Source organism: Symphalangus syndactylus, chromosome 9 (assembly GCF_028878055.3).
Source record: "Symphalangus syndactylus isolate Jambi chromosome 9, NHGRI_mSymSyn1-v2.1_pri, whole genome shotgun sequence".
In the NCBI taxonomy this organism is placed as follows: domain Eukaryota; kingdom Metazoa; phylum Chordata; class Mammalia; order Primates; family Hylobatidae; genus Symphalangus; species Symphalangus syndactylus.
Window position 1 is genome coordinate 93,346,370 of NC_072431.2, and position 12,056 is coordinate 93,358,425.

Genomic DNA, 12,056 nt, shown 5'->3' on the forward strand with positions numbered 1-12,056 from the left:
TTTTATATTTATGGCCTTTATTATGCCTCTGTATGTGCAATTGCCTAATTTTATCCTGGAAGCATTTCACCTCATTAGCTGGGTTTTATACCATTCCTCTCATTTGTCCAGATTGTTATTTATCTTGGTTCCCTGTGTGCGTTTTCTTTTCTTTTTTTTTCCTCCGGTCTGACCTGTTATATTAATACATTCTTTTTCTCCTTTTCCTGGGATGCGTTGTTATTTGGCTCTTGGAAATATTGCTTTAAGTTTTTTGTCCTTTTCCCTGGTCGTCAGTTATACTCACATTCTTAACTTGGTCATTTCCAATCTTCTGAAAGCCCATCTCAGCTGCCTGGCAGCACCGGCCCTGTCCAAAGGCCTGAGGCCTCCGCAGCCTGGACATACCATGGATGGCCGCCTCTCTCTAGATGACGTATTAGAGCTCAGGGAAGGTGAAGGGATGGAGTTTTTACTTAAGAGCATGCTGCTGAAAATAACTTTTAAATATTCTCTTAAATCCTTTTCTAACTCTCTCTCCCTCAATCCCCTCATTGTCTCAGAAAACTTTAGGACTTGGTTTACTGACTTATTTTTGTGGGTTCCACCTCAGACCTTCTCAGTCAAACCCTAGGGGAGCCTCCCAGCAGCCTGCGTTCAGTATGTTCTCCAGGTAATTCTGACACACATTAAAGTTAGAACCACTTTTCTTTTTCTTTATTTTTTTTTTATTCTGAGAATACTTTATTTTGCAGTACCATATAATTTTAACACACCAAATATATTTTAGAGTAACAATTATATTACTCAGGCATAAGATCACCTGAGTTTGTGGATGTTTCTCAAGAGGTTGTCGTCGTAGTATTTGGACAATGTGATTAGACAACACCCGGGGAGGTGGTCATTTCCAAACTGGAAGTTGTCCAGCATTATTAGGAACCTCTTGACTGGAAGAAAATTATCGAACATTAGTTTGGTCCTTTCTCTGTTCTTTTGAGATGGAGTCTCGCTCTCTCACCCAGGCTGGAGTGCAGTGGTGCGATCTCGGTTCACTGCAAGCTCCGCCTCCCGGATTCATGCCATTCTCCTGCCTCAGCCTCCCAAGTAGCTGGGACTACAGGTGCCCGCCACCATGCCCGGCTAATATATATATATTTTTTATTTTTAGTAGAGACGGGGTTTCACGGCGTTAGCCAGGATGGTCTCGATCTCCTGACCTCGTGATCCGCCTGCCTTGGCCTCCCAAAGTGCTGGGATTACAGGCGTGAACCACTGCTCCCAGCCTTCTCTGTTCTTTTATTTTTTTTATTTAAGTTTTAGGGTACATGTGCACAACGTGCAGGTTAGTTACATATGTATACATGTGCCATGTTGTTGTGCTGCACTCATTAACTGGTCATTTAACATTAGGTATATCTCCTAATGCTCTCCCTCCCACCTCCCCCCACCCCACAACAGGCCCCGGTGTGTGATGTTCCCCTTCCTATGTCCATGTGTTCTCGTTGTTCAGTTCCCACCTGTGAGTGAGAACATGTGGTGTTTGGTTTTTTGTCCTTGTGATAGTTTGCTGAGAATGATGTAGAACCACTTTTCTAAAGAGATACTAAAAGAACTTGAGGAAACCCGTGTAAGTCAGAAATATTATTTATTTCATCCAAGTCCTTACTTTACCAAAAAAAGCAAGATTAATAACTGCTACAGCAACCGTGTTTTGTTTTCTGTCGTGTTTTTTCAATAGCTTTTCCCAAGAGCTATAAGAATATTTCAGAAATGCAAATAGTAATACCTTGGAACAAGCGTTTATGTAATTATTATGGTGATAGTAGTATCAGTTGTCTCCATCAAGTGTTTGAGTTGTTGCAGGCACTAAGGAAATCTTTACTTCCATTTTGCTTTCCCATTTAATCTTTACAACCCTTTATGGATAAGTATTCCTTCACTCATTTTTATGGAGAAAACTGAGGTTAAGGGATATGTACAAAGTCACCAAGAAGTAGAATTTGTCTGTTAGAAATAGATCCAGGAAGTTTGTTTCTGTCCAGAGCCACAGTGCTGATCACTCCTTTGTGACCATGTGAAGGCCTTTCCTGCTCAAAGCTTTATTACTGTAATATTTCACCCTTTCTGTTTTCAGTAGGAATTGGTAACCAAGAATATATGCTTTGGGGTTAGGCCATCTAAGCTTCCATGCTGGGTCTGTTTATTTCTGTGCTATGTGACCTTGGACCAGTGACACATCTCTTTGTCTCTGTTTCCTCATCTGTACAGTGAGAAGGCTTAGCATTTTGTCATGTGCTGGTACACGTGTGTGGAATGAGACGATCTGTACAAAGCCCTTCAAAGAAGGCCTGGGAGAGAAATGCTTTCTATAAATGTTAGCTGTTAGTTGTTTGTTGCCTTTTGCTGCCATCTTGATGGCATCCCTAAAGCTTTTTTCTTTTGGGTTTATTTACTTCCAGGCCTCACTTCCTTTCTAGGTAGATCTGGTGAACTAGCAGCCTGTGGTTCTGATCTGTTCCATTTTGTTTGTCTGCTTGGCACACTTTCTATAATTTTAGTGTTCTTCTTTCTCTGCTCATTTAAAACCATCCTATTAGGGCTTGGACATGTTTGTTTAATTCTCTGGACTTGATTGAAATTCATGATCACAATTAACCTCTTGTGCAGCCCCCTTGAGGCAGCTCAGGGTTCTTTCTCATGATGGTCTTCAGTTTTCTTGGGACCAATCATCATTAGCATTGGCACCAAGGGAGACTGTAGGAGAAGTGACTCCCCTGTGACTCCCGAGTCTCCGTAAGAGGAATCAAAACTGGGCTTACTCTTTGACCCTGGAGTAGGTCTGGGTCTTGGGATATGATCTAAGGACTAACACTTCATTCTGGGGAGTTGCCTGATACTATTCCTAAGGAGACACTGACCCTTTGTTGGAGTGTGGGGAGATCTCATTGATACTGATAAGGCTTCTTACTTATTTGTCGATTTGGCATGGGAGAAGATCTCCAGTGGGTCAGGAAACAGATTTGTGACATTGACAAGGATTCTGAGGACAATTGTCCTATGGTGGCTGGAACGCTTTAGTTTGAGGACTTTATTGCCAGAAACACCATGTTATGCATTGACTTGTTTTCTGGGGTTGTGATAACCTACCTTGTTTTAACCTGAGTGACTCTCTCCTAGGAGAGAGAGCTGGACAGACTCCATTTTAGTGTCTTCACTTGCAGCCCCCTTTATCCCCCTTAAGGGAATAACCAGTGCAAGCTGACTCCGAGCACATCCAGGAATGCACCTACTGATAAGATATTGAGGCAGGCTGTACCAGCAGCTCCTGGGAATGTGCTCAGTGGAAGTTACCTAAAAGCCCCTGCATTTATCTCTAGTGATAGTTTAAGCCCCTGCACCTGGAACTGTTTATTTTTTGTAACTGCTTCTATAACCGATTAATTTTTTAACTTTTTGCCTGTTCTGCTTCTGTAAAACTGCTTCAGTTAAACTCCCCCTCCCCTATTTAGACCATAATATAAAAGAGAATGTAGCCCCTTCTTCGGGGCCGAGAGAATTTTGAGCGCTAGCTATCTCTTGGTCACCAGCTAATAAAGGACTCCATAATTTGTCTCAAAGTGTGGCGTTTCTCTATAACTCGCTTAGTTACAACAGGGTCCTTGTTCGTTCTTCACACCATTGTCACCCTGCATTCCTGCAGGAGAGCCCTGCTTAAACACCAGCACGTGGGACTTTTTATCTTGCATTCTTGGTGTAAGCAGGTGAGGACCTACTTTTATCTCTCTCTCTGCCTCTCATGCTAAAACAACCAGAAGGCCTCTGGCTTACTTTCATGAGTCCCTAGAAGCCTGTCATCAGAGAGCCAGTCTCACTGCAGTCATGATTTTGGTTTAGCTGCTGGTAAAAGTGTTGCGTGAAATGTTGGCCATGGGCCATGCAGAAACAGGAAGAGAGCGCGCAATAAAGAGATAAAAACACGAACTCTCTGAAGGCAGTTTTAGGGACTTTGCCTTTGTTGTGTGACTTGATATGCACAACGGTCCCATGAAGTGGGTTTTATGTAAAGTCTTCGTATCTCACAAGGAGATGCAGTGCCTCATACAAGTTCATCCTAGTTGGTGGCACCTTTGTCCGAGGTCTCCATGTTATCAGTGCTTCTCATAGCTGCTTTGTGTCACCTCTCTTTGCAGACAGTACACCTCACACACACTGTCCTTGGTGTGGCCTGTGGGGAGGCCACTATGCCTCACCTGACCCTAGGTTAGAGTCAAAGTGACATGGAAAAGGTTCACAGTGGAAGAGAAGCCTCCACAGGTGACAGGGCATGGAAGAAGCACTCAAGCCCTCCAGGGCTGGCTGCAGGAGACGCAGAATGAATTGGGCTCTCCCCCAAAAGAGAGAGCTTCAACAGAAAGTGGAAGAGAGAGTGTGTCAGAGACAAGCACGTGAATATAAATCAGCCATGTGATGCTGAGGCAAGGAGGGCAAGAGAGCCAGAGAAGGGATTCATACTTGACTGAGGCTGGCCTTGGACTCAACACTTCATGGTCACACCCAAGCCATAAAGGTTCCTGATCTACACAATTGGAGAAGAGTGACAAGAAACACAGAGCATTCAGAGGAGAGCCTGGAATTTATGGAAGTAAAGTCTGTGAGGACACTGCGGCAGCTTTGGTCGCTCACCATGAGGAATTGTCATCTTCAGGGGATAAATGAGATGACATAGAACCTTATAGCTTTGTCTAGGAGGAGCAGGGCTTATAGACCACTTCAAGGAGATAGAAGAAATTGATCAAAGTCCCCTTAGCTTCTTTAGACATAGAACCTACTGATTTTCATGGTAATATGTATGTGAAGCCAATTTGTAAACTATAAGAAGACAGGAAGAGATTTGGTCATTGGAGAGGGATCACCTGAGGTCTGGAGTTCGAGACCCAGCTCGGCCAACATGGTGAAACCCCGTCTCTACTAAAAAATACAAAAATTAGTTGGGCGTGGTGGTGGGCTCTTGTAATTCCAGCTACTCGGGAGGCTGAGGCAGGAGAATCACTTGAGCCTGGCGGGGCGGAAGTTGCAGCAAGCCAAGATTATGCCACTGTACTCCAGCCTGGGCAACAAGAGTGAAACTACATCTCAAAAAAAAAAAAAAAAAAAAAAAAAAAAAAAAAAAAAAAAAAAAAATTGAACTCCAGGACTGACACAGGCTAGCGCTGGGATGCTAGAAAGTCACCTCTGCCTTTTGTTTCAGCATTCTTAAGAGACTGATAATACCTACTTTATTAACAGATGGACTTGTTGGAAATCAATTGATAGAGAATGTATAAATATACTCTGTAAACGATGAAGTATTTTATAAAATGTAACTTCACATTGCATGGATATCCAGTTTTTTTAAATAAAATATGCAGAAAGAACTTATTTTGGTGTGTGATATATTCTAAGATGAGTGGTAATAGCACCTTTTAGTACTTCATTGTGATTTCTGTTCTAGCATATTTGCTCTTAAAACTGAAGAGTAAGGGGGAAAATAAAGATGAAAAATATGCTTTGATATTTCCAAATGGAGCTTTTCAAAATGTCTCCGATAGACTTGGTTAATATCAGAATGTCGAAATTGAATGTAGATGTATCAATGTGTTAAATAAAAGCTATCGTCCAGCTTAAGAATTATCTCTCACTATAATAATATCTAACTAGTAGCATTCATAATTATAATCTTTTCTACAATATTTTTGTAAGAAGGTTGATCTTAAAAGTTACACAAGTAGCTTTAAATATTTGTGTCTGCCTTGACAACAGAAATCAGTCAAGAAGGCGGCGGGTTTATTTTTCTTTAGGTGGGTAAATATGATAAGATGGATAGTGCATTAAAAAATAAAGAGCAGGACTTCTCCAAGCTGATTTACATATTGATTACTTAAATTACCACTTAATTTAGTGCCTGCTAATAAACTGTGCCTTGGAAATGTTTCCCAAGCATTTATTGGCTGCAGTAATTCTACCTACAGTGTATGCAGATCACAGCCTCATTAAATATTAATGTGCTCATGAAATGTTAATGGAATGTTAATGTGAAATACAAGGGAATGTGCTCACTGGGATCTGGGAGCTGATGAAAACTACCTGTCTTCTGTCTTCTCTTTATGTTCTGTCTTCTGGCTCTGTTTCTTTTTTTCAGTTCGTTTCTCCCATCATCAGGAGCTTCAGATTTGCTCTCTGATTTGCCTGTCTCAGATACAAAATATTTAGAGGGGAAATAAAATTCACTGATTAATGGAACTTAGTTATTCTCCTCTCCTGCTTTCTGGAGTGGGAGTTTCTGGTTAGAACCAGAATGGGTTCCCTGAAAAGGAAAAGGGTGATTCAGGCTGAGTGAAATGAAATTCTCTGTACTTGGGCAGCCTGAGTGCATATGTTTTGGGGAGGTCAGCCCACTGCCCAGCTCACCTCAGTGGGCTCTGACCTTCATCTCTATCTGGAATGTTCTTTCTCACATACCTTGACATAGCAAGGTCTTTCTCATTGTTTGATTCTCAATGGTCCGAGAACCTTCCTTGATCACCTGGTTATCTAAACTCCCCTCCCCAAGCATTCCCTGTTACTCTCTGTCATTCAACAAGTTATTTTTTTATTTTCATAGCACTTGCGATAAACTGTAACTACCTCTTTTGTTTTTGTGTCCTTCAATTAGAATGAATGCTTAATGAGGTCAGGGCCCTTGTCTATTTTATGGGGCTCAGCCATCTTCCTGGTAGATAATAGGTGCTCAATTAATACTGTTGACTAAGTGAATAAAACACCTGTCCCTGCCACTGAAGAGTTCATAGTCTGTGGAGGTGACAGAACAGTGAGTCACTGCACAGCATCATTGTAGATGCTACTGAGAGATGATCATTCAAACCGGTGTAGCTATTAAGGAAGTCCCAGACAACTCTTACTGGAGGTGAGTTTTGGAGAGGAAGCTTTAGACATGGACAAAGTTCCATAACTTGAGAGTTTTGTTATTTTGTTTTGCTTTTGTTTAATCTATGTGTAGAGTAATTCCCTTAGTTGAGAGAGATAGGAACATCCCAAATTAGCTTAAGAAAAGAGGATAATTTATTAGATGGACAAAAGGATTTTCAGAGGAGGGATTGAGCAACCAAAGGGGAAAGACAGGGAAGTTGCTGTGCTATAGGAACAGGGGGACCAGTAGGAATAGGTGGAACCAGTCTCAAACACTTATAGGTCTCTTGCTGTCTCTCGTCTCTGTTTTACTTTGTATTTTAGTTTTGTTTTCTTTTTTTCTAAGGGCCAACATCCAGGTAACTCCTAAGTCCACACCCCAGGGGCACCGTCAGCATAGTTGAGCTAGTATTTATTCATTTCTTTCTTTCTCTTTTTCTTTCTTTCTTTCTCTTTCTTTCTTTCTTTTTCTTTCTTTTTTCTTTCTTTCTCTCTTTCTTTCTTTTTCTTTCTTTCTCTTTCTTTCTCTCTTTTTCTTTCTCTCTCTCTCTTTCTTTTCTTTTCTTTCTCTCTTTCTTTTTTGAGGTGGAGTCTCACTCTGTCACTCAGGCTGGAGTGCAATGGCACTATCTCGGCTCACTGCAACCTCCACTTCCTGGGTTCAAGTGATTCAACTGTCTTAGCCTGCCCTCTAGCTGCGATTAAAGGCACCTGCCACCACACCCAGATAATTTTGTTTTTATTTTTAGTAGAGATGGGGTTTCGCCATGTTGGCCAGGCTGGTCTCCAACTCCTGACCTCTAACGATCCGCCCGCCTCGGCCTCCCACAGTGCTGGGATTACAGACGTGAATCACCATACCCGGCCCCAGTTTTTCTCTTAGTATGAAGTCTCAGGGAAGGACTCTGATTGGTCCATCATGTCACATTTTCCAGGCATGATTTTTTCAACTGATGTCAGAGGGTAAGATCTTGTAAGAATATGGACTTACTTGGAAAATATCCTATTGAAGTTTGAGACTGAAGTCACAGAAGGAGTTACTATTCCCAAGAAAAGAGGACAGAAATGGGAGGACAAGAGAGTTGTTTGGTCACTGAAGTAAAAAAGTCTTTATTGTACTATTCCAAAATACTCTCCACAGGCTTCTCTGTGTAAATGGGAACCAACAAGCCAAATATCCTCTTACAGGGTTGAAGAGGGTTGTCAAAGATTTGAGGGGGGCAGAAATGAGACTTTTCGGTCCTGTATACTTGGAGTACTATTTTGTCCTAGCCCCAAGAGTCTTTGTTTGGGGATCTGAAGTGGATCTATGTATTCATCTATTGGAATGAAGTTGATATTCTTGATGTTTTCCACAATGGAATTTCCTTTCTAATCTGTTCCCTTTCCCATTACAGATTGTGCTTGAGAACAGTAGCCGAGAAGACAAGCATGAGTGTCCCTTTGGCCGCAGTAGTATAGAGCTGACCAAGATGCTATGTGAGATCTTGAAAGTGGGCGAGTTGCGTAAGTATACTTATTTCCCACATAGGTGTGAAGCTGGCAGAGTCCAAGCTTCCAGGGTTGTGCCCCTACCTGTACGAAGAAATCCCAAGACGCCGACAGCTTCTTACGGTCATCACTGTGGATAGGTTGATTATTATTTGGCTCAGGTTTACAGCATACATACTTTTGCATGTCTGGTCTGGAAGTAAATGTGATTAAAACCTATGGGAATGGAGAAATTTGCAGATAATTGTGGCTGAGTTTCAAGTATCACGAAAATGAGTACATATTAAAACAGGCTTGCTTCTGTTCAGGAAAAAAAATATCTATGGATTTCTTTTTTAAAATTCCAGTTTATAACCTACCAGTAGATCATTTTCTTTTCTTTCTTTCAAAGCAATTTTTCTCTATAAAGAAAAATTGAATACTTTAATGAAATTCTCTTGCTCCCAGTGTTTCTGTTGTTTGGAATACTTTCTCTAAGAAAGAAGAAATTATTAAAGAAAATGGGTAGCTGAAAATGAAAAATGTGGTCAGCAATATTTTTATTGCTTTTTTTCTTACATCACAAAATGTATGAGAGTACATACAGAAAAAGAAAGGATGATAATTTTCTTGCCTTTCATTCATTGGCATAATTTGGCTTTAGTCTACGAAGGTAGATATGATTTAACCTGTCCCCATTATCACTGTTGATGTTGAACCTTCTTAAAGTGGTTTACTTCCATTCCATCCAACATCTAGAAGCCAGCACACATATAAATCTTTCCTCACAGACTTAATAACATGAGCACCAGAAAAGACTGTTTATAACAGAAAAATGTTGGGGTGTTTGGTATTACTGTGAAAACATAAATATTCAGTTGCCTGCTCAAGAGCTTAAAATAATGGCCTGAAATGATTAATGGGAGGAATCTGATGATTACATTGGAAAGAGAGTTATGTTTTATTTACAGCGTAGAACTGACTACAGGTGCTGCTGAAATAAACTAGAAAATTTAATACTTAGTAAGGAAAAATACTAAGAAATTGAGCCTGGTTGGCCAAGTGGAAAACTTTATCATCTTCCAGTGTGGGCTCATGGGAGGAAGCAGCCAATGATGACATGGAACATGAGCATTTTTGCGTTGGAACAGTAGCAGTGTAACCTGAGAGATCTCTGCATTCATCTACTCTGGTTTACAGCTCACCAAATGTGAAGATTTCTGTTTATGTGGATCCTTGACTTGAGTTATCCTTCTTACTCCCTAATTACACGAACTCGCTGAGATTTCAGTCTGCAGTATCGCTGTTTACTCAGCTTAAGGATATAAGTCCTAAATCAAACAAATCCTGCTGAATTCCCCCATGTGATAACTGTGACTGTTTCATGTTTATCTCAATTTCATGGGGGAAATTGGTGAAAATTGCTGGCTGGAAAGCATGTCTGGATCATCTGGGAGTTAATTTTCAGGAACTGGAGTCAGTAGTGGTGTTCTACCAGGCAGGTGTTTCTGTGTCCAAGGTACTGCTCTGCACTGCCCCTCGTTGTCCCCTCCTTTCTGATGACAACCTTTGGCTGTTTATGCTCATCTTGATGGCAGCAGAAGGCCCACTCTCCATGTGTACCTTCACTCGTGTTCTATGACATGCCGTGCCCAGCTATCTGCTCTTCTCCTTTGCCCAAGGGACATATGTCTTTCCTGCTAAAAGTAAACACAGAAGAGTGATCTGGTGTAGGAGGTAGAGATTGCTGGGAATAGAGGGGAACTGAGTTCAGCTCTGCTACTTAGGGCCTTGTGTCCCTGAGTGAATTACTCACAAACCACACTGTGCTCCTACACCTCCAGGTTCTCTCCAGAGCAGAATGTCTAGAAATGGATTGGTAGTATTTTGGGTGATGATTTGAGTAGTTGTGTTCATTTTCTGGCTGAAATTGCAGCGATCTCAGTGAGAGGAGCTCTATGGGAACAGCTTGTATTCAACCTGCGAGGAATAGCTTGGAAGAGATGGCTGAATTCCAGAGCAGGTGTGGGCAGGGTAAACATGACCCTGATGTGGGCTGGCCTCTGGGTCAGTGGGTTCCCATCCAGTGGGTGGAGGGGACCTCAGCTGGCAAGAGTCTGGGCAGGTAGTCTTCCTCAGGTGAATGTTCATTTTGTGCTTGGGGATGGGGTGGGGACAGAATAGGGGATAGGGCTTGACCTCTGGCAGGTGTAGAGTGGCACTCCTGGCCTTTGAGGACCTGGTGGTCAATCCAGGAATCAGGGCAGAACTCCATTTGTGGGCTGAAATAACAGTGGAGATGAAGGCAAACACCTTGCGGGTCCCTGGAGGTGCCACAGATGCTCTTCATGCACTGAAGACTGTTCCATCTCCCACCTTCTGATGGAGAGAAGACTCCCAACATTCTGCCACAACTCACTCAGGCCTATTTTCTGCATTAAGACTGGGCTTGGACAGCTGAGGCCTGGCATTGTCAAAGCAGTCTCTCTTCACCTAACATGACAAACACATTTATTAATTTGTTCAATGAAAATCTGTCCAGTACTTACAACATGCCACAGACTATGAGCAACCCTGCAGGTACAAAAGAACCAGATATGGTCCTTGTCCCTGAAGGAGTTCAGAAAACTTCCTATACACTTCAGAAAGTGGGAGAATGAGCTGGGACTGATACTTTTTCCTATGAGTTTTGTCATTATGTTTTTTAACATATGCCCATCATCTGTCCTGAAGAATAATTTCCCCAATGTTGTGATAGTCATAAGTTTAAGTTTTTAGTTTGACTTGTCGCTTGCCATCATCTGCAAAGCCCCTTCTGGAAATTTGTCAAGGCTTACAAAAAACATCCATGTTTCTGAAGCCTACATGCCTAAATGAGTTGTTTTCTGCTCATAAAATATTAAAGGATTGTTACATTCTGATTGAATGCTAGACATCGAATGATAAAACACCCTGTGGTAAGAGCAAAATTGCTTTTTAATGGATTGCTTTTTGCCCATTGCCATATTAAATAAGTTACTAATATGCAAAGCTAATCTGAATACACCCTTATGTTGAAAGAAATGCCTATTTTTCTTCTGAGGAAAATTAGATTTACACACAAATCTATCTTCACTTGGTTTGTATATGTCTGTTTTTCTCCATTCCTAAGTTCATGGTTCTGAGCACTTCTCTGATTTGTGTTAATAATTAACCTTGAAGACCATGGTCACTTTAGTTCTATAAACAAGTGCTAAGACCAAAGAAGTAGTCAATTAAAAATCTAACTGCTGGAGAGAAAGGATGTTTACAAAAGTAGAAAGATCCAATTTTCTAGAAAGCGTTTCTCTTTTGATTTTAATTTTTGGTCTCTTGAGGAAACCCACTTCTGAAATCCAATTATATTTTGGTGTCTAAAGCAAACATATTAATGTTCAATTAATTACTGATACCAAATATTTATGTACAGTTTTCTAAGGTTGCTTTTTAAAAAAAAAAACAGCACTATTTTCCTGCTTCCCAATTATTGACATTGCAAGAAGTAAATGTTACCTCTAATAGCGTGGTCCAAAATAATGTCTATTTACATTCTCAGAGCACTTTGTCAAGGTTATTCAGTTGAAGGCTGTAACACTCTTCAGGAGTTAATCAAGAGCAATGGCATCTATGTTTATTAGGGAAGG

General features: G+C 41.2%; 1 protein-coding gene across 14 annotated transcripts in view; it reads left to right on the forward strand.

Annotated features, from left to right (window-relative positions):
• The window catches only part of ELMO1 (engulfment and cell motility 1), a 594,311-nt gene that overhangs the window by 339,578 nt on the left and 242,677 nt on the right, over positions 1-12,056 (forward strand). For all 14 annotated transcript variants that reach the window (XR_008660142.2, XM_055293399.2, XM_055293401.2 and 11 more), the window contains one exon: positions 8,322-8,430. Coding sequence is in view for 13 of the 14 variants with exons in the window: in XM_055293399.2 (XP_055149374.1) it covers positions 8,322-8,430 (109 nt within the window). In the remaining variant the exon portion in view is untranslated. The remainder of the gene's footprint in view (positions 1-8,321; positions 8,431-12,056) is intronic.